Source organism: Tupaia chinensis, unplaced genomic scaffold (genome assembly GCF_000334495.1).
Source record: "Tupaia chinensis unplaced genomic scaffold, TupChi_1.0 Scaffold000239_1, whole genome shotgun sequence".
NCBI lineage: Eukaryota > Metazoa > Chordata > Mammalia > Scandentia > Tupaiidae > Tupaia > Tupaia belangeri.
In genome coordinates, this window is record NW_006159717.1 from 1,275,050 (window position 1) to 1,297,998 (window position 22,949).

At 43.8% G+C, this 22,949-nt stretch overlaps 1 protein-coding gene across 9 annotated transcripts in view; it reads left to right on the plus strand.

Moving 5' to 3' along the window:
- The window catches only part of ZMYM6 (zinc finger MYM-type containing 6), a 60,353-nt gene that overhangs the window by 23,989 nt on the left and 13,415 nt on the right, over nt 1–22,949 (plus strand). For 4 of the 9 annotated variants that reach the window (XM_027771947.1, XM_027771950.1, XM_027771948.1 and 1 more), the window contains 10 exons: nt 4,447–4,621; nt 5,212–5,403; nt 7,305–7,455; nt 7,852–7,967; nt 8,982–9,257; nt 9,421–9,571; nt 10,510–10,682; nt 12,511–12,658; nt 15,763–15,900; nt 16,577–16,614. In XM_027771947.1, coding sequence (XP_027627748.1) covers nt 4,447–4,621; nt 5,212–5,403; nt 7,305–7,455; nt 7,852–7,967; nt 8,982–9,257; nt 9,421–9,571; nt 10,510–10,682; nt 12,511–12,658; nt 15,763–15,900; nt 16,577–16,614 — 1,558 coding nt within the window. Of the gene's footprint in view, nt 1–4,446; nt 4,622–5,211; nt 5,404–7,304; nt 7,456–7,851; nt 7,968–8,981; nt 9,258–9,420; nt 9,572–10,509; nt 10,683–12,510; nt 12,659–15,762; nt 15,901–16,576; nt 16,615–17,179; nt 18,415–22,949 lie in introns of those variants that run through there. The other 5 variants (XM_014587894.2, XM_027771951.1, XM_027771952.1 and 2 more) reach the window with 3 other exon arrangements.

Genomic DNA, 22,949 nt, shown 5'->3' on the forward strand with positions numbered 1-22,949 from the left:
CTCGAACCGTGGTCGACTACATGGAAGTCCAGCGACATAGCCATTACATTAACTGCTGGTCCCTCTTTTCTTTTAAAGAGTTATTTAGTTTAACTATTTTTTTAAATTTTATTTATTCATTAATTAATTCATTAATTTTCTTTTTTTCTTTTTTTTTTTTCTAATTTGACCAGAGAGAGAGACAGAGAGAACGTGAGAAAGCAGGCCACCAGGTCTGGGACTCGAACCGTGGCTGGCCGTGTGGGAGTGTCCAGTGACCCAACCACCATACCACCTGCTAGTCTCTATTTAACTATTTATTTTAATTTAAAAAAGTTATTTTATTTTAACTTTATTTATTTATTTATATTTGATCAGAGAGGATCAGAAAGAGCTAGAGAGAGAGAGAAGGTGAGAAAGCAAGCCGCCAGGTCCAGGACTCAAACCATAGTTGGCCATGTGGGAGTCCAGTGCCCTTAACCACCATGCTACCTTGCTGGCCCCTTTTCTTTCTTTTCTTTCTTTTTTTTTTTTTTTAACATTTATTTAATTTTACTTATTACTATTACTCTTTAGTTTGACCAGAGAGAGAGTGAGAGAGAAAGAGAGAGTGAGAGAGAAAGAGAGAGAGAGAGGAAGAGAGTGAAAAAGCAAACTGCCAGTCTGAGACTTGAACTGCAGTTGGCCACATGGGAGTCTAGCGCCTTAACCACCACACCACCTGCCGGCCCCAAGATCCAGCTTTCTTAACCACTAGACTGTAGGGGTGGCCTTGTTCTTAGTGTACTTACAGATTAAAAAGAGAAATTAGAAAAAAGTATGTTCGAGCCATGTTCTTGTTAAAAGAGGCGTGGCTTCCCAACGTTAGTATAGTCACCTCGCCTGGAAGCGTACGTTTGGGGTACATTCATATTTATGTGCACACATCTTCATTACAGCGTCTTTTCCATTGGTTTCCTTAAGTTACATGTTACATCACTGGCAAATAAAATTTTAGTAAATAAAATTCTGTACTGCTCTTGGCTGGCAAGTGGCGTGGTGGTTAAGGGCACTGGACTCCCACATGGCTGACCAGGGCTTACGTCCTGGACCTGGTGGCTTGTCTTTTCAGTTTCTCTCACTCACTCTGTCCCTCTCTGATCAAATTGAAATAGATGAATAAATAAATAAAATAATTATTTAAAAAAAATTTTTATTGCTCTGTGTTTAGTATTTCAAAATAAATACTTCTGTATATAAGCGTACTAACTTAGTTTCTAAGATACTCTGCCATATTTTTAAGGTTAGATAAGTATTCAAAAATTAAAGTAATTTTTGTTGTTATTCCTTCATGGCTTATCGAGGAGCAGCCCTATGTAGTGGAGGTCCAGGTAGGAGTCAGGAGAGTGGAGAGAGGGCATCTTCGGCTCGAGGATCGGACTGTCTGGGTTTGTATCCTGGCTTCACTGCTTACTAGCAGCATGACCTTGACAGGCTGTGTGACCTCTGACTCAGTCTTCTCATTTGTAAAATGGCCGTTATAATATTTACCTCCTAGTGTTTTTGCGATATTTAAATTAAATCACTTGAGTAAGATAACAATGCCTGGCACATAGCAATAACTCTGCACTTAATTGTAGTGCATATTGTTATTACCATTCTTCTTTTTTTATTACCATTGTTACTCTATCTCTATTGTTTTTTTTTTTTTTAAGAGGTTTTTGCTATAGGGCATGTGCGCTCGCCAGACAGACACAGACAGAGAGAGACAGACAGAAAGCAAGAAATCACCCCCCAGAGGGATGGCCACGCTGCAATCCCTTCTCCATTCTCCTCTCGGGATCCTGGGCACGCACGCACACGCGTCCGGAGTGAGTTTTAAGCCACCAAGTCCGGGACGCAAACCATGGTCTACTACGGGGGAGTCCAGCGACATAGCCATTACGCTAACTACTTGTCCCCCCCCCGTTTTTTTTTTAAATAATTTGCTATAGAGCGTGTATGTTTGCCAGAGAGAGACAGAGTGAGAAAGCACCCCACTGCCAGCCCCTATCGTGGTCACTCTACGATCCCTTTTCCGTTCTCTTGGGATCTTGGGCACACATGCACAAGTGTCAGCATGTTTTTCAAGCCACCAGGTCCAGGACTTGAACTGCGCAGTTGGCTATCTGAGATCCAGTTGCCTTAACCTCCATGGTACCGGCTAGCCCAACCATTATTTACTCTGTGGCCTGTACTAGTGTTTCTATTAATGACTATTTCCTCCAGTCTTTTTTTTTTTTAAAGAATTGTTTTATTTAACTTTATTTATTTATTTACTTTAATTTGACCAGGAAGGGACAGAGTGGTGGGGGTGGTAGTGAGAAAGCAAGCTGCCAGGTCTGGGACTTGAACCACGGGGAGTCCAGTGCCCCTAACCACCACACCACCTGCTGGCTCCCCAGAATGGTGTGCGTTGAGAGAGACAGAGAGCGAGAGAAAGAGAGAGATACGGATTTGATCCTGAAGTCCTCCAGCCTCCATTGTTTTTTGCCATAGAGCCGGCACCACCGCGTCCTCCTCCAGTTTTTATACTTGTTAGAAGAAAGGCAATATTTAGCCTCTTTTTTGGGGGGAGGAGAGATTTTTGCTACAGGGCACAGGCGTTTGCCAGAGAGACAGAAAGCAAGAGAGTACCCTCCCGGAGGAATGGCCACTCCATGGTCCCTTCTCCTCCATTCTCCTCTTGGGATTTTGGGCACGCATGCACACGTGCTCAGCTTGAATTTCAAGCCTCCGGGTCTAGGACTCAAACCCAGGTCAGCCATGTGGGAACCCAGTGATGTAACTGTTTTACCGTCTGCTGGTTCCCAGCCTGTTTTCACTAGGGTATTGTTGTCTCTGTTTATTGCAGTAATTAGCTCTTAAATAGGTCTAGGAGTCTCACAGAACTCGATTTTTGTCCTTTCTGTTTTGTTCCTGTTTCCGTCTGTTCTCTCATAAAAAGCCTTAACAGTCCTTTCGTCATCTTTCCTTTGATCTTTTCGGTCACAGCTGTTTTGTGTATCGTGCTAATTTTTTTTAGGAATTAGTTTATTTAACTTTATTATTATTATTGTTATTTTCCAGTTTGATCAGAGAGAGACAGAGAGGAAGTGAGAAAGCAAGCCACCAGGTCCAAGACTTGAACCGTGGTCGGCCATGTGGGAGTCCAGCGCCCTTAACCACCATGCTACTTGCTGGCCCCTTGTGTTAATTTTTTATGTTAATCTTCGAAGGTTCCTGTTTCCCAAAATTTCACATTTTTAATTTTTTTTTTTTTTGGAGAGGTTTTTGCTACAGGGCGCGTGCGCTCGCCAGACAGACAGAGAGAGACATAGAGACAGAAAGCGAGAAATCACCCCCCAGGGGGGATGGTCACGCCGCAATCCCTTCTCCATTCTCCTCTTGGGATCTTGGGCACGCACGCACACGCGCCCGGCGTGAGTTTTAAGCCACCGGGTCCGGGACACGAACTGCGGTTGACTATGTGGGAGTCCAGCGACATAGCCATTACGCTAACTGCTGGTTCCCCACATTTTTAATTTTTAGAAATTTTTTGTCTCTTTTTAAATGAAATTTTTCTACTACTACTACTATTATTATTTTGCTGTAGGGTACATGCCCTGGCCCTAAACAGACAAGGGTGGGGTGGGATGAGAAAGCATCCCCCAGGGAGGCGACCATGCTACAGTCCCTTTTCCATTCTCCTCTCGGGATTTGAGACACGTGTGTACATGTGTCCTGTATGTTTTCAGGCTGTTGGGTCTAGGACTTGAACCACATAGTTGGTTATGTGAGATCCAGCTCCCTTAACCACCATGCTACTTGGCTGGCCCTCTTGCCTCTGTTTTACATTCCTTTTATTCTGTGAGTGAGAGAGAGGGACAGGCACTCCCAGCTGAGTCCTCGTGCTGTGACCCATGTCCAGCCTCAGCTGGTCACGGTCATGGGCACATGTTCACCCTCCCTCCGCCCTTGGGACACATCCAGGACCCTCCTGTGGGGCTGCAGCGGCGGGGACTGTGCAGTTGGTGGTGTGTCGGCTGGCCTCTCTCCCCTCGGCGGCTGCTGGCTCGGAAGAGAAGCATCTTGAGGTCTGGAATTGTGGGTGGCCCCCTAGTCTAGTTCTGTTGGCACCAGTGGGCGAGGCTTGGTTGGAGCTGGGAATCTCACAGTTTGGCATGAGCACCAGGCTCGCTGTATTTAAAACAGCTTTCCCTTGACACGGCTGTGTGTGAGGGGGAGCCCCGTTTTACATGTGAGGAGACTGAAACCGTCACTGCCGCATCGTCATCACTCAGCTGACGAGTAACTGAACTGATGAGCCCCCAGCTTTTCCAACGCCTTGTGTGGGGCCTTTTTCTGACGTACAGTGGCCAACCCTAGTACGTGTTATTTTTAGCTCACCAAGATGAGGTTGTGGTTGTGAAAAACGCATTTCATTTTTTCTTTGTTATTTATTTTTAGAGACATTTTAAATCCAAAGAATGTGATCACAACTCGGTTTGAAAATTCTTCTCCTGGCAAAGAATTCTGCAGCCAATCATGCTTATCTTCTTATGAGCTAAAGAAGAAGCCTGTTGTCACCATCTACACCAACAGCCCTGCCACCCGGTGCAGTGTGTGTCAGAAGAACGCGGACGTAAGTAACAGTTTACCCTTATCATGCGCATGCGTCTGCCCAACCAGCAGATTTTATTTTAAGAATTATTTTGGGAACCAGCAGTTAGCGTAATGGCTATGTCGCTGGACTCGCATGTAGTTGACCGCGGTTCGTGTCCCGGACCTGGTGGCTTAAAACTCACGCCGGGTGCGTGTGCATGCGTGCCCAAGATCCCGAGAGGAGAATGGAGGAGAAGGGATTGCGGCGTGACCATCCCCCCTGGGGGGTGATTTCTCGCTTTCTGTCTCTATGTCACTCTCTGTCTGTCTGGCGAGCGCATGCTAAAAACCTCTCCAAAAAAAAAAAAAAGAATTATTTCATTTTTATTTCTCTCTCTCTCTTTTATTTCTTTCTGTCTGTTGTTTTGTCTTTCTCTCTCTCTCTCTCTGCTTTTCTTTCTTTCAATTTGACCAGAAAGGGAGAAAGAGGAAAGTAAGCCACCAGGTCCAAGACTCGAATCGCGGTCAGCCATATGGAAGTCCAGTGCCTTCAACCACCACACCACCTGCTGACCCCTGGATTTTTTTAAAAGCAGCTCTGCTTATTTTGTATGTGTGCTCATTTTCCAGATCCGGTTTGAAGTTAAGTACCAGAATGTGGTGCATGGTCTTTGTAGTGATGCCTGTTTTTCCAAATTTCATTCCGCCAACAACCTTGCCATGAAGTGCTGTGAGAACTGCGGGAGCTACTGCTATAGCAGCTCTGGTCCTTGCCAGTCCCAGAAGGTGTTCAGTTCAACGAGCGTCACGGCGTACAAGCAGGTACAACACGAGTCTGGGCTGCGGGGGGCTCACTGTTTCTGCGTCGGCTTCATGGGGATGAACTGCACAGTGAGAGAGAGAGCTCCTTCCCTCCGTTCATTCTGGTGTGCGATTTCCTCTCCCGGAAAATGGGACGGATCTGCCACTGGAGGGCATGATTGTGGCAGAACTCAGTTCCTTGTTAAGGTTCCCGTGTGGCTCAGGATTCATAAATAACACGATTGTTGTGTGAAATGTTTTTTTTGGAGAGGTTTTTGCTATAGGGCGTGTGTGCTCGCCAGAGAGAGTGAGACAGAGAGAGAGAAAGCGAGAAATCCGCTGCAATCCCTTCTCTTCCATTCTCCTCTCGGGATCTTGGGCATGCATGCACACGTGCCTGGCATGAGTTTAAGCCATCGAGTCTGGGACTCGAACCACGGTCGACTACATGGGAGTCCGGTGACATAGCCATTATGCCATCTGCTGGTCCCTTGAAATGTTTTGTTAAATATTGACAATGATGAAAAATATGTCATCAAAAAACTGCCAGTGAGAGTTAAAATATGATAAAATCAGCAAACTTAAAGGAAGCATATCTTTTTCATTTTAATATGTTTTAGAACAAATAATTATTTTGGCAGCATTGTCCTATTAGAATACCTGATTTTATGGTAGTGAATAATAATAGGTCGATCTGGTTACTATTCTATCACTTTGTGTCATTTTAATTATTGATAAATAATTGTTTTTGTTTGTTTGTTTTTTTTGAGAGGTTTTTGCTATAGGGTGTGTGCACTCACCAGACAGACAGAGAGAGACAGACAGAAAGCCAGAAAGCGAAAAATCACCCCCCAGTGGGGATGACCACGCCGCAATCCCTTTTCTTCCATCCTCCTCTCGGGATCTTGGACATGCACCCACACGCACCTGGTATGTTTAAGCCACCAGGTCCGGCACTCGAACCACGGTCGACTGCATGGGAGTCCAGCAACATAGCCATTACGCTAACTGCTGGTCCCAATAATTGGGTTTTTAAAAGTACGTAATGATAGTCAAAACGTTTTTCCGTTGTAAAGTTTGATTTGTTAATGCGTCTGAGCAGCTGGTAGAGGACATGCATCATGAGAGTCTCTCTTCCAGGAACGACCACTTTGGTGGTCTTGTTCCTATTTTCACGGGGGAAATCCATGTTATTTTAAGCCTTCTTTATCATATATGCTTTATTTACATTTAATTAGTGTGCATCTATACAGCGTACAAAATGGTTTTTCGAAGCATGACTAGATCGTGTGTTAGTTCGGTCAGAGATGCTGCCATTTTTGTGAGATCCATCCTGTTCTATACGTGATCCAGAGACCAGCTCCCTCCCCATTTTGTGACGATACTGTACTCTACCAGTTGCATACACAATGTTCCGCTTTTACTAGGAAGATTATGTAGTGAAACTGCACAGGCAAATTTTTTTGTGAACCCCTGCTTGAAAACCGGGTCACTCTGTAGGTTTCTCCTAACGTGCTGTCACCTCATTGCCGTCTCCTGCTTGAGAGTCTTACGGGTCACACCACCTCCAAGATGGTGGTCGCTCCTGATTTGATGTTCTCGTTTGGTACATGGCTATTTGTGATAGGAAAAGCATGTCACCATGACTGGATTCACCGCTCCTGACATGTGGTGCTGTTTCTGAGATACCAAGTAGTTACTGTTCCTTTCACTCTATGTTACTACTCATCACTTCAGCAGTGACACCAGACAGCTTGTGTTTTCCCCACCCCAACTTGGCAAGTCTGGTAGTACGGCCTCATTGTTATACTCAAATATCTCAGCCAAGGCAGTGCTTGCAGGTAGCTTCTTTCTCCATTTTGAACAATATGTAAATAAGTATGCTCACTAGGCATCTAAGTGTCATTTTATTTTCTTAATAGAATTCAGCCCAAACACCTCCTTATGCTCTGGGGAAATCTTTGAGGCCCTCAGCTGAAATGATCGAGACTACGAATGACTCAGGAAAGACAGAGCTTTTCTGCTCTATTAATTGCTTATCTGCTTACAGAGTTAAGACTGTTATTTCTTCAGGTAATTTTAAGTTTGATGAATTTATGGATTTAGAAGCTATATAAGAAAGTAACTTTTTCTTTCACACTGTTACAAACTATATTTATATGGTGTTAAAGATTGATTTGCTTTTAAAAGACTGATATTTTGAAGATAATTTTTCACTGATTTTCTTGGTCACTGTGTATTTAATAGTTTCATATGTGAGAAGAAAGAAAAAGTGCTTATAAGTTGTAAGTTTTTGTGTAAGTGGAATTTAAATGAAGTTAGGTGTAGTTAGGTCTACAGATTACTTTAAAATTTCTTGATTTTGGGGGTATATTACTATTAGTTTTTTTTTCCCATTCTCTTAATATATTTTTGGCTCATTTGTTCACTTGTATAACTTAGTCTTTGGTTCTTGTTTTTGTCACCAAGGTGTTCAGGTTTCGTGTCACAGCTGTAAGACCTCAGCAACCCCTCAGTATCACCTCGCCATGTCGAATGGAGCTATCTATAGCTTCTGTAGCTCCGGTTGTGTGGTGGCTTTCCAGGTATGGTCTAAGGTAGTGTTTCATCCCTGCAATTCTCATAGGCATTGATCTGTGACAAATGGTTAACTGCTGAAGGTCCATACTTAACAACTGTAGATTTAAGTTAAAAAGTTCTGTTCTACCAGTGTCCCAGAAGTTCTTTCTACTGAACGCGTGAGCTCAGAGGTTGGGCCTCAGCACTTACTTTCTCATTCAGGGTCCTCCCTCAACTGCCTTTCCCTCCCACTGTCTCCCTGGCTTCTCTTCCTTTTCAAAAGGTGGAAGCTGTTGGGTCATCGGGAAAATCATGACACACTTTCCATGATTTTCTATGCCAAGTGCGTCATGACGTCCCCGGCGACCCAGTAGCACATGGCTTGCGTAGGTGGTTTGGTGAAGCAGCAGGTGGGGCTTGTGTGCCCCTCCTCTCATTCGGGTCAGATGTCTCCTGCCTCCTGATGTGTCTTCACAGCCCTCGGTGCTGGTGATGAGAGGTGGAAGGACACCTTGGGGCACAGAGGGGCCTGCTCTAATGTATTAGCAGTATGTGCTCAAGAGCTTTGTCTGGAAAACCTGAATCCCAGTCCTTGACCTCTTAATATTGCATTTCTCAGTCTTTATTCTACAGTTATGCCATTTAAACTTTGTGAGATCATTTTGTTTGTTTTTGTAAAGAGATTTTTTGCTATAGGGCTTGTGTGCTTGCCAGAGAGACAGAAAGCGAGAACCTACACACACACACCCGGGAGGATGGCCATGTCACAATCCCTTCTCCTCCATTCTCCTCTTGGGACTTTGGGCACATGCACATATGTGCCCAACATGAGTTTTAAGCCACTGGGACTGGAGCTTGAACTGCGATGGATATGTAGGAGTCCAGCAACATAGCCATTGTGCCATCTGCTGGCTGGCTCCAGATAAAATATTTTGAAAAAGTCTACGGAGGAAGTGATTTATTAAAATTTAGAAAGAAAAATTACTAAGTTATGTTATTTCTCAAATGATACAATTTTTGCCTTATTTGTGTTTGCCCAGAATGTATTCAACAAGCCAAAAGGAACAAACTCTTCTGCAGTGCCCCCGAATCAGGGCCGTGTGGTTGTAAGCCCACCCTCAGGGCCAGCAGCGCGGGCAGGAGTGGGTGACACCTCTGCGGTCGGCCCCCGCTCTGTCAGCGGCCCCGCTGCAGCCATTCCCCAGCCTCTGACTGAGCAGTCCCAGCAAGTCGCTCTGACCCACACGGTCGTGAAGCTCCGGTGTCAGCACTGTAACCATCTGTTTGCCACAAAGCCAGAACTGCTTTTCTACAAGGTAAAGAGAGCTCACGAAAGGGACTGACTCTAAGCTCGACCAATGGAAGCATTCCTTTCATCTTTGACAGTTACTCACTTTACGCTGAAGTGAGAAGGAAAGGGGGTTTTTTTAAAGGTAAAGCAGTTGTTAAATTAGATCTCACTGATTTATTTTTCTGCAGGGCAGAATGTTCCTGTTTTGTGGCAAGACTTGCTCTGATGAATACAAAAAGAAAAATAAAGTTGTGGCAATGTGCGACTATTGTAAACTGCAGAAAATTATAAAGGAGACTGTGCGCTTCTCAGGGGTGGATAAGCCATTCTGTAGTGAAGGTAAAGAAGAAAACCAGTCCGACCCACACAATGTGGGGCTGTAGTCCTTGACCCAGTTGGGTGATTCGTCCACAATTAATTTGCAAGTAATTTTTCTCTTATGAGGTATAATTTCAGGCTTTTAAATTGAGATCCTACTTAGTTGACTGTAGAGTTTATCTTTTTGAACGCTGCGTTAATCTCGATAAAGAAAAACGATCAGAATGTAACTAGATCGGTGGTGTATGGGAATCTCTCCATCAGTCTCGCAGTGGCACTTCTGTGCTTGCATTCATTTGTAGAGAACTTTCAGCAGTTACTGCTTCTTGGCTTAAGAAGCTTATACCTGATCTTTCTGAATATAAATGGCCTAATGTTTTTTTTTTTTTATAATTATTTTATTTATTTATTTATTTATTCATTCATTCATTTATTTTTAAATTTGACCAGAGATAGAGGGTGAGAGTGAGAGAGAGAGAGAGGAAGTGAGAAAGCAAGCCACCAGATTCAGGACTTGAACCCTGGTCGGCCATGTGGGAGTGTCCAGCGCCTTAACCACCATGCCACCTGCTGGTCCCAGTGGCCTAATGTTTTTAGTGTATATTTAAAAGGTGATAAGAGGGGCTGGCAGGTGTGTGGTGGTTAAAGGCACTGGATTCCCACATGGCCAGGTCTCCGACCTGACAGCTTGCTTTCTTCCTTTCCCTTTCTCTCTCTGTCTCTCTCTGGTCAAATTAAAAAAAAAAAAAACAAATGGAATTAAATAAATAATAATTAAAAAAAGAGAGATAAGAGTTGTCTTGTGGATATGGAGACTGTCTTTTAATCTCGAGGCAAATAGTTGTGTCAGATATTCAGCAGTGGGCTTAAAGTTTGTATCTAAGACCAAAGAAACTCACTTTACCTTAAGTTAGTGTAAATTTGATGTTTCTGCCTTTAATTCCTTCTTCTGTTGTCAGTTTGTAAATTCCTCTCTGCCCGGGACTTTGGAGAACGATGGGGAAACTACTGTAAGATGTGTAGTTATTGTTCACAGACGTCCCCGAATTTGGTAGAAAATCGATTGGAGGGCAAGTTAGAAGAGTTCTGTTGTGAAGACTGCATGTCCAAATTTACAGTTCTGTTTTATCAGGTAAATGTGATCTATTTCTTAGCTTTCCGAAGTCAGCGCAAATTATTTTCTGTTTAAAATGTCAAGATGTGTGAAGAAAAGTTTGAGGTTTAGAGCTGGGGGAGATAAACTATGAGGCGCTCGAGCCAACGTTGAATGCACATATGAAATCTTCGGGGTCGGGGATAGGATTTCTGGAGACTTCACTGTTGATTGAGGATATAGTCGTTTTACTTTTGCTTCCTTGTGCAACACATTGACCTTATTTGTCGTTTCGAGTTCTTCGAGGTTAGCACTTACATAATGTTTTCTCATGTGAGTGGCGCACTAACTCACATCACCCGGAGGAACTGAGAGTCAGCTCTGTTCTCGCTGTGTAGGTCAGATGACAATGCCTGGCAACCTTACCTACCTCTTTTTAAAAAAGATTACTTGTTCAAAAGATCAATGACAGCTACAGTTAGTTGACCTACGCTTGTGTCTTGTGCTTCATAAATGTTACTTTGTCTAATTTCCACCATAGTCCCAGAAGGGAAGTGTATTATGGCCAGCTTGTAAGTAAGAAAAAGGAGTGAGGTCCAGGGAGGCTAAGGAAGTCGTTCTCGAGGAAGCTGGTAGGTGACAGCGAGATAGCACCGATAATGGTCTAGTGAAGTTGCTGTTTACATGTCTGCCTTACCCCCAAAGTGTCATTTTCTTTAGAGGATAAGGATATTATCTTTTATTATTGCATGACCAGGACCAATCACAGCACCCAAGACAAAAGATGTCTAACTAGATACGTGGTAGTTTAATCGAAGGCCTTATAACTCCAAAGCCCATTATTTTTCTACTACTGTAGGCTATTTCTCTTTCTTAAATTATTTTTTAAAAGAATGATTTTTTATTTAACTTTATTTTATTTATTTATTTTAATTTGATCAGAGAGGGCCATAGAGAGAGAGAAAGTAAGAAAGCAACCACCAGCTCTAGGACTCAAACCACTGTCAGCCATGTGGGAGTCCAGTGCCCTTAACCATCACGCCACCTGTCAGCCCCATGTATGCTATTTCTTAATTTTTTAAAACTGGTACCTACCTTGGGCCAGCAGGTGATGTAGTGGTTAAGGTGCTGGACTACCATATGGCTGACTGTTTCAAGTTCCCAGACCCGAAGGTTTAAAATTCACAACGAGTGTGTATGCGCGTGTGCACATGCAAGCCCAGAATCACAAGAGGAGAATGGAGGAGGATTTGCAGTGTGACCATCTCCCCCAGTGGAGGGGAGGGGATGATTTCTCCTTTCCTGCCTCTGTCTGTCTCTTCAGTGAGTGGATGAACCCTATAGCAAAAAAAAAAAAAAAAAAAAACTTAAAAAACCTATCTTTAGATTCCTTCATCAGTAATTCTGGAAACCGAAGAGTACCTCTTACTATTCTCTTGATATAGGGCATTTATTTCAAACAGTTATTTTAGATATGCACATATGCGTACGTACACATGCACACATACATACACATACACACATTTTTGCATGAATGAGAGACAGACACACAGACAGATATGGCTGTGATTCACCCCAGCCAGCCCCCAGATGACAGGCACGCAGGTGCCGGTGTCTTCAGAGAGGTGTCTGGCACTCACCTAGAGCCTTCTCATGTGGGCAGCCGTGCAGAGCTACGTGTTTTACTGCCGTGCCGCTGTCCAGTTACCAAACCTGTGTTTAACCACAGAGTTTTCAGGTAGGAACTTTACTCTTTGTAGGCTTCACTGACTCATATATTCTGTTTCATAGCCTGTGGTTCATGAATAATGTTACCTTCCCATTGTTTTATAGTTAAAGCCTGTCTTGTCTTACGTTTCTTTCTCAGATGGCCAAGTGTGATGGTTGCAAACGACAAGGGAAGCTCAGTGAGTCCATAAAATGGCGAGGCAACATCAAACATTTCTGTAACCTATTTTGTGTCTTGGAGTTTTGTCATCAGCAAATTATGAATGACCCGCCTTTACAAAATAAAGGTAAAATTAAACTTTCTTTTTTTTTTTTTTGGAGAGGTTTTTATTGCTATAGGGCGTGTGTTCTCGCCAGAAAGACAAAGAGAGACAGACAGAAAGCGAGAAGTCACCCCCGAGGGGAGATGGGCACGCGGATGGCCACGCCGCAATCCCTTCTGCTCCATTTCCTCTCGGGATCTTGGGCACGGATGCACATGCATGAGGTTAAGCAACTGGGTCCAAGACTCGAACTGTGGTTGACGACATGGAAGTTCAGCGACATAACCATTATGCTAACTGCTAGTCCCCCAAATTAAACTTGACTAATGAGATTTTTCTTCTTTTTAAGACTTTTGCTATAGGGTACATGCATTCATTGGAAAGAGACCGGCAGAGTTAGAGAGAGAGAGGGAAAGTGGGAAATCACCCCCCCGGGCGGGGGGGGATGGCCACATGGTAATCCCTTCTTCTCTCAGGATTTTTGGCATACATGCACACACCTGATGTGAATTTTACGCTGTTGGGTCCGGGACTCTAACCGTGCAGTCAGCAATATGAATCCTGCCACCTCAACCTCCATGCCACTGTTGCCCTGGCTAATGGGATTTTTTTTTTTTTTAAGGTTTTTGCCATAAGGTATGTGTGCTCACCAGAGAGAGAAGAAAAGTGAGAAATCACCCCCGCCCTGGGAGATGGCCACACCGTAACTCCCTCTCTTCCATTCTCCTCTTAGGATTTTGGGCAAGCATATACTTGCACCTGGTGTGATTTTCCAGCTGCCAGGTCCAGGGCTTGAACCGTGGTCTCAGCCATATGGCAGTCTAGTGTCTTAACCACCATGCCACCTGCTGGCCCCAGCTAATGGGATCTTTATGTCAGTAGTAGGATAAACAATCAGTACACATCGTTGTACATGACATAGTAAACACGTAGTTTTACTGGATTAAAATAGTGAGAATTTATTTAAATTTTCCTTTAAGAGTCCCTAAAGATTGCTCTTGAGAGAAGATACTGATAAGTTCTGATGCTTTTTTACTCTCATAATCAAACACACCAAGAAATAAATGTACAAGCACTGAGTTTTATAGGAGAATTAGATCTGACCGCATTGATGAAGTAGATCTGTACGTGACTAACGTATACAGACAGGTCTGTCTCTCAGTTAGTAAATAGAGCTAAAGACCGCAAGTCAGGGCAGACCAAAGGAGAGATGTTCAGCCTGTTACTGTATTAGGGAACGTTGCTGGGAAAGTCATGACGCTTTTTTTTAATAGAAAAATACCGCACGACTTTCCCGACAACCTAATAGTTGCTGTGCCAGGTATAAGATTTGATCCAGAGCTTGTTTATAGCCAAGGAAAAAAGAACACATTAATTATTTCAGAAAACATAAAGTAGATCAGTTCTTTATGGGTAGCAAAGTTTTTCCTGGCTAAGAACAAAATAATTTTGCAAGTAGGGCAGCTAATGTGGTCAGACAAAGAGATGAGCGCCCCCAGTAGTACTCTCTCAGTGTTAGATTAAAATGCTGGGTACCGTGTCCCGTGACCAGGGCCTGGCGGGCTGCCTGACTGACAGCATCCATGTGGTTTGGCACTTTGCAGTCTGGCCCTGGCCTACCTTTGCTGTCTTACTAAGCCTCACCTTAATTAGTCATGCTTTATGCTAATCTTTTAGGTCAGCCATTCAATTCCTAGGACCAGTCAGGTTGGGGTAGGATATTCATTCTATAACATGGCAAATTAAGAAAACCAGTGTTATTGGATGGACAGCTCCCTCATTTATAAGTTTATAAAAATTATCATGTTAAATTTTTTTCTTTCAGTTTTTGCTATCAGGCATGTGTGCTTGCCAGAGAGAGAGAGAGAATGGGGATGGGGAAGTAAGAAATCACATCCTTGGGGGACCAGCAGTTAGCGTAATGGCTATGTCGCTGGACTCCTATGTAGCCGACTGTGGTTTGAGTCCCAGACCCGGTGGCTTAAACTCACGCCAGGCGCGTGTGTGTGCATGCCCAAGATCCCAAGAGGAGAATGGAAGAGAAGGGATTGCTGCATGGCCATCCCCCCTGGGGGGTAATTTCTCGCTTTCTGTTTCTCTGTCTTTCTGGCGAGCACACGTGCCCTATAGCAAAAAAAAAAACCAAACTCTCCAAAAAAAAAAAAAAAGAAATCATGTCCCTGGGACCAGCAGATGGCATACTGGTTACGTCGCTGGACTCCCACATAGTCAATTGCAGTTTGAATCCTAGACCTGGCGGCTTCAGACTCACACTAGGCACATGTGCATGCATGCTCAAGATTCCGAGAGGACAGTGGACGAGAAGAGATTGTGATGTGTGGCCATCCTCCTCAGGGGAGTGGTGATTTCCTGCTTTCTGTCTCGTTGTTTCTCCGGCAAGTGCACGTGCCCTACGGCAAAAATCTCTCTTAAAAAAAAAAAAAAGAAAAAGAAATCATCTCCCAAAGGAGACAGCCACGCTTCTATCCCTTTTCTTTCATCCTCTTCTCAGGATTTTGGGTGCACACATACACAAGCATGCATGTCTGTGCTCCCAAGCCGCTGGGTCTGGGACTTCAACTGCGAAGTTGACCACCACACCACTGCCTGGCCCCTATCGTGTTAAAGTTTTATTTGGAGTGATTAGGTGTTCTATTAACATTCACCAGTAGGGCTGGCAGGAGGGATGGTGGGTAAAGGCGCTGGATTCCCACATGCCTGACAGGTTTGAGTTCCGGACCTGGTGGCTAGCTCTCTCCCTTTCCCTTTCTCTCTGTTCAAATTACAATAACAACAACAACAACAAATAGAATTAAATAAATAATTCTTTAAAATATTCACCAGTATAAGAGCCCCGTTAATCCTGAAAGTACTTCCTAGATTTTTACCTGTTAAACTGTGTCATTTGAAATTTATAATTTTATAGAATCAGGTTCTCTTTAAGCCGTGAAGTAATCTGACCAGAATCACCCAACCCAACCTCATACAGAATTAGATATTTGAATTTGCTCTTTGAAATCTTCACTGTTAAATGGATACGTGTGTGTGTGTGTGTGTGTGTGTGTGTGTGTGTGTGTGTAAACCCTTTTGTTTATGCCAGGTCTTACTTGTTTGTTTATTTTAATCAGTAAATATTTCTAAGGCACAAACTGCTTTGATGGAGCACCCTTCTTCAAGGGCAGACACAACACCAGTTATAACCAGTGTGGTGTCCTTGGCGACAGTGCCTGCTGCCCAGCCCACGGGGAGCACTAGCAGTGTAAAAGGTACGACCTGAGACACAGTTTCTTTCTAAGAGGGTCTTGCTGATGAAATCTTTCTTTACTTTTTTTTTTTTTGAGAGCTTTTTGCTATAGGGCACCTGTGCTCACCGGAGAGACAGGAGAGAGAGGGAGAGATAGGAAGCAAGAAATCTCCCCCAGCGTGGCCATACCACGCTCCCTTCTTCTCCATTCTACTCCTGGGATTTTGAGCACACATGCACATGGGCCCAGTGTGAGTTTCAAGCCGCCGGGTCTGGGACTCGAATTGTGGTTGGCCATGTGGGTGTCAAGCACCTTACCAGTATGTTACCTGCTGGTCCCCTTTCTTTACCTTCTCTGAGATAACGTGTCCCTCTCTCTGAGGGAAGTGAGTTAAATGAGATGATGTGGATGGAAAGGAAGTGGTATGTGGTTTTTTTTTTTTTTTTTTAAGAATGCAGATAATTTAAATACACTTAATTTCTTCACCACCAGAAATAATTCAGTAGGATGGGGTTGGGGCTGCGGCTCCTTGCCTTACCAAGTGCTGCTGGTGTTACTGATGGAGGGTTTCTTGGACCATTTATGAGAAATTTTGGTCCAGACTCTAGCCTGCCTTAGTGAAAAGATAGTAACTTTTTGGTTTCAGTGTTTACTTCTGTATATCTGAGATAATAACACACATTTTAATTTGTAACAGGTGCAGTTACTAAAGATTCAGGAAAGATCATTGAAGATGTAAGTTTTATTGTTAATATTTTTCCTAATAATGCCATTTGGGTTTATTTCCATTTTAGATATTGTATTCTAATATATATCTGAGTACTTTTCTAAATATTTACAACTTAATGTTTGTTTCTTTTAAATAATTATTTTAACTTTATTTATTTATTTTAATTTGACCAAAGAGGAACAGAGTGAGAGAGAGAAAGTGAGAAATCAAGCCGCCAGGTTTGGGACTCGAACCATAATTGGCCATGTGGGAGTCCAGTGCCCAACCACCATGCCACCTGCTGGCCCCTTATGTTTGTTTCTAATCTTAATGATTTGACACAAGAATGTTAATAAGCGTATATTTCTGATTTATTTTATATTTGTGTTCAAATTCCTTAATTTCTTTGTAAATACTTGTTCATTCCATCTGGCTGCTTGCTTTTCTCTGTTACTATCATACATTCAGGTCTCTTTCTTTTAGACGAGAAAGTCTTTTCAAAGTGTAGTGTGGTACAGTGTGGTTGAATTGCGTGCAGCTGAGCATAGTGCATAGTGAGAGTAAATTTAAACTCTCTTTGTCTCAAATTAGAACTATTGTGAAACTTCCCCACATGAAGTATTTTTCAAGAAATGCTCACTTTAGATCTGGCGGGCCGAAAGGATCACAGACTGTTCCGGAATAAAGAGCAGACTCTCTAAGCCTAATGCATGCCAGCCTGACACATGTGACTGATGTTCTCTGGTCAAAGCCCGGAGTGGCCTAATTGACAGGATCCATGTGCAGAAGAACATAGTTCCCTCCGACCGTCGTCAGTGTCACGTGGCACCGGGTCAGCTCTGAGTGGGTTTTGGTAGCTGTTGTGCTGTTACCTTAACATTTGCTCTTGGTATCGTTAAAAATCTTTGTTACGTTACGTTACAGTGTCACTCAGCCGTTCGTGAAGTGGTGTGCTGGGGTAAAAATGTCCCCCAAACTGACTCACTTGGGAACAAAAGTAAAATTAGGTGTGGTGAAAATCTCTGAAGGTGACCCAGCCACTGCTGTGCTGTCGCTCATCTTGTGGATTTAAGAGAGTGTCCCTGGCAGGACATGAGAGGCAGTGCTTCAGATACCGAAAGCAGCATTAAAGCAGGGACACCCACACCCCTTAGTTCATGACAAATATCTTATAACCAGGTGAAGCTACTGGAATAAAGGAGAAGTCCTGGTACGAGGGCTGCAGGATCCGGCTGCCGTCATGCACCCAGAGGCCAGCTGGTGTCTGTGTTGAGGCATGAAATCATTTTGATGAGCTCACAGGAGCTGACAGTGAGACAAGGTTTATTGCGAGTCAGAGCGGCTTTCCAATTTTAAAGCCCACCAAGGTTTTAAGAATGTATAAAAGAAGCAGGCATGCTCTATCTGGTAACTGCGAAGTCACCAAAACACCGCAGCCCGACCATAACTTACAGAGGCTTCGACATGGAAGGCAGCCTGCACTTGCTAACGCGGCACCTGTGGAAGGGGTGCCGGAGGCCGGTGAGTCTGCGCAGAGCTGTGCAGGGCTGTGGAGAACTTGTTGGGGTGTCCCGCGAAGGATTAACAGAAGACTGCTCATAATTAGAGTCACAAGGCAGCGGGAGGAAGGGCAGCCACTAGCCTGGGCCTTTGGCCCAGCTGGCTGAGAGGTGACCGGTGTGCAATTGCTGTTTTTGAAGGAGGTGATCCAAACATGGATTGCTGTTCTGTGATGGCAAGGCATGATGGAAAATTTCTTGTGCCACGAAATCCCCGGTGGAAAAAAACAAGATAAAAAACTGAAACTGTGGGAACCAGCAGTTAGCGTAATGGCTATGTCGCTGGACTCCCACGTAGTCGACCGCGGTTCGCGTCTCGGACCTGGTGGCTTAAATCTCACGCCAGGCGCGTGTGCGTGCGTGCCCAAGATCCCGAGAGGAGAATGGAAGAGAAGGGATTGCGGCGTGACCATCCCCCCTGGGGGGTGATTTCTCGCTTTCTGTCTCTATGTCTCTGTCTGTCTGGCGAGCGCACGCGCCCTGTAGCGAAAAAAAAAAAAACCTCTCAAAAAAAAAAACCAAAAAACAAAAAACAAAAAACTGAAACTGTGTGAGATGGATTCTTTAGCAGAAGCCTTCCAGGGAATCAGACCAGCAGCGTCCACCATAATGTAGAGAGACAGCTTGTCCTAATTTAGTATTTTTTAATTGTCCCATTGTGTTGTTGGAAGGTGACCATAATAGTTTGTTTTTGGAGAGGTTTTTGCTATAGGGTGTGTGTGCTCGCCAGAAAGAGAGAGACAGACAGAAAGCGAGAAATTACCCCCCGGCGGGGGGGGATGGCCACACCTCAATCCTTTCTCCTCCATTCTCCTTTTGGGATCTTGGGCATGCACGCACACGCACCTGGTGTGAGTTTAAGCCACTGGGTCTGGGACTCAAACCGCAGTCAACTACATGGGAGTCCAGCAACATAGTCATTACGCCAACTGCTGATCCCGGTAATAGTTTTTATTTAATTATTTTCAGGCAGTATACCATATTTATTGTTGTTGTTGTGTTGTTTTTTGAGGGGAAGAGGTTTTTGCTATAGGGCACGTGCACTCGCCAGACAGAGACAGACAGAGAGACAGAAAGTGAAAAATCACTCCCTGGGGGGGATGGCCACACCACAATCCCTTCTCCTCCACACTCCTCTCGGGATCCTGGGCATGCGCGCACACACACCCAGCGTGAGTTTAAGCCAGCTGGTCTGGGATGTGAACCATGGTCGACTACATGGGAGTCCAGCGACATAGCCATCACGCTAACTGCTGGTCCCCATATAAGTTGTTACTAAAGTGAGGCCAGCAGGGTGGCATGGTGGTTAAGACGTCTAGATTCCACATGTCTTAGCGTGCATTTCAAGTCCCAATCCTGGCGGCTTGGAAAATATGCTGGGCACATGTGTGTGAGTGCCTGAAATCCTGAGAAGGACTTTCCCTCTCTCCCTCTCTTCAGTGAGTGCATGTGCTCTATAACAAAACTTTTAAAAAGTCATTAATTTGGTATACATTTGTGTATTGTGTATTAGGCACTAAATTATATTTTTAAATTACATATTTTTTTGAGAGGTTTTTTCTATAGGGCGCATGCATTTGCCAGAAAGAGACAGAGAGAGAGAGGAAGTGAGAAATCCCCTTCCAGGGGGGATGACCACGCCGCAATCCCTTCTCCGTTCTCCTCTCGGGATCTTGGGCATGCACTCACATGCGCCCAGCGTGAGTTTAAGCCACCAGGCCCAGGACTCGAACTGTGGTCGACTACGTGGGAGTCCAGCAACATAGCCAATATGCCAACTGCTGGTCCCAATTACATTTTTTTTTTTTTGAGATCTTTTTGCTATGGGGCACGTGCACTTGCCAGAGAGACAGGAAGCGAGAAATCACCCCATGTGGGAATGGCCACGCCTCAGTCCCTTCTCCATTCTCCTTGGGCATACATGCACATGTGCCTAGAGTGAGTTTAAACCTCCAGGTCCAGAACTCAAACTGTGGTCAACCACAAGGGAGTGGGACCAGCAGATGGCATAATGGTTATGTTGCTGGACTCCCATGTAGTTGACCGTGGTTCGCATCCCGGACCCAGTGGCTTGAAACTCACACTGGGGGCATGTGCGTGCGTGCCCAAGATACCAAGAAGAGAATGGAGGAGAAGGGATTGCAGCGTGGCCATTTTCTTGGGGGGGAGGTGTGATTTCTTGCTTCCTTCTTGCTCTCTCTGGCAAGCGCACATGTCCTATAGCAAAAAGCTCTCTCTCTAAAAAAAAAGCAACAAAAAACCAAACATAATTAATAAAAAACTATTTTGTGCAATTAATATTATTAATTACATAGTTGTATAATTAGGGTATTAATACATTAAGTTTTATATTAATAAGTACTAGCATATGTCTATAAAAACAGTCTGTATTGGTTTTAGATTTATGTACTCATAGAATGCGTCCTTCCTGTACGTATGTGGGACAGTTACGTCTTCAGTTGTGCTCATTTTTAAGTATTTGGGGTTTTCAGGAACATTTGCCTCGTATTTAATGTGACTGCCCTATATATGTTTCCCTCACGTGGAGTATTGCTGTAATTCATCAGCCACGTGTTACAGTAACCAGTCTGTTACAGGATAGCTCTAATTAATATTTTCAGTTTAGTCTATAAAAAGTATAATCATAAATTATGTAGTGCTCTTGTGATGTGAAAAATAACCGTACAGTTTTAGAATTTTTTCTTTATTTCTCTGAGGACTTCAGTATGAATCTGTCAAGTTATTTAAATAGTCTTAAATTTGGAGGGAAGGCGACAAATACAAGAAAGTACAAAGAAGAGAATTTGCAAAAATCAGCAGACTTTTTCTGTAAAGGTCTGTGTAGTAAGTATTTTAGACCTTGTGGACCATGTGGTCCCCTGATGCATCTGTAGACCCGGCTGTCTGTGTCTGCCACTGCAGCACGGACAGTACAGTGTGTGAACGAGTGGGCATGGCTGGGTCCGGGTAAGACCGGGTGTGCAGAGACAATTGGCTGGCTCGACATGGCCCACAGACCTTAGTTTGCCAGCCCCTGCTCTGCTGTATTCCCATCACCCAGAATTAACCATCATTAGATATGCTCACAAAACCCTCCATCTTCCTCACCACCTTTTTTTAAACATTAATTATTACCACTAGTCTTTTCACATCCTCAAAAGCAACTATTCTGTAATCTTCCTATGTACAGATCCATGGCAAATATTTTTTAAATAATTATTTAATTTTCTTTAAATTTTTTTTTTTTTTTTTTTTTTTTTTTTTTTTTTTTTTTTTGAGAACTTTTTGCTATAGGGCATGCGCGCTTGCCCCAAAGACAGAGACAGAGAGACAGAAAGTGAGAAATCACTCCTTGGGGGGATGGTCACGCTGCAATCCCTTCTCCTCCATTCTCCTCTTGGGATTTTGGGCATGCACACATATGCATCTGGTGTGAGTTTCAAGCTACCAGGCCCAGAACTTGAACTGTGGTCAGTCATATGGGAGTCTAGTGACATAATCACTAGATTTTTGCTACAGGGTGTGTGTGCTTGCCAGAAAAAGAGAGAGAGAGAGAGAGAAAGGGAAAGTGAGAAACCAGCCTCCAGTGGGGATGGCAATCCCTTCTCCTCCATTCTCCTCTTGGGATTTTGGGCATGCACACACATGAGCCTGGGTGAGTTTCAAGCCACTGGATCTAGAATTCAAACCATGGTTGGCCATGTGGGAGTTCAGTGACAGCCATTATATCATTTGCTTGTCCCATAGTTATTATTTTTTAATTTGCAGGGCATGTGCACTCATGAGAGAGAGCAAGTGAGAGAGGAAGCCAGAAAGTAAGTTGCCAGATCTGGGACTCCCAGCTGTGCAGTCAGCCAAGTGGAAGTCTGGCACCTTCACCAGCATACCACCTGCTGGTCCAATATATATTCTTTTTCATTTTCATTTTATTTATCATTATTACTATTTTTAATTTGTTATAGCGCATATGCGCTCACCAGAGAAAGACAGAGAGAGAGAGAGAGAGAAGGGGAAAGTGAGAAAGCAAGCCACCAGGTCCAGGACTTGAATTGTGTTGGTCATGTGGGAGTCCAGTGCCTTAACCAACATGCCATCTGCTGGTGCCCATATTGTTTTTAAGAATATTGTTTTGAGGGGACCAGCAGATAGTGTAATGGTTATTTTGCTGGTCTTCCATGTAGTTGACCACAGTTCGAGTCCCGGACCTGGTGGCTTACAACTCACGCCCAGCGCGTGTGCGTGCGTGCCCAAGATCCTGAAAGGAGAATGGAAGAGAAGGGATTGCGGCATGGTCATCCACTCTGGGGGGTGATTTCTCACTTTCTGTCTCTCTGGTGAGTTCATTTGCTCTATAGCAATAATCTCTTTTAAAAAAAAAATGGAAAACTCTTTAAAATTAATTCAATTTGATTTAAATCAGTACTTTTTCAGAGTAAAGCCAGAAACATTTTTTCCTATTTATCCAACAAAAAGTTCTGAAAGAACAGAGGAGGCTTCTGTTCATTTGAAACCTGAATGTTACAGATTGTTCTCCACTCTCAAGAAGAGGGGTTCTGCGTGTAGTTATACTGCACACTGCATGATGCAGCGTGCACCAATTTATCATCCTTGTTTTAAGAACATTCAAAATGAGTTTGGTATCTGGATTGACTGTATAGAAGTATCAGTTTCCTTCTACTTGGATGGAAATGCTATTGGTAATTGAGTCATTGTAGACTCGGGTTATTTAGAACCTGAAGATTCACCTTATGGATTCTGTGTTATTTGAATTTGATAAAGTGATGTGGGGTAGGGAGGGAAAG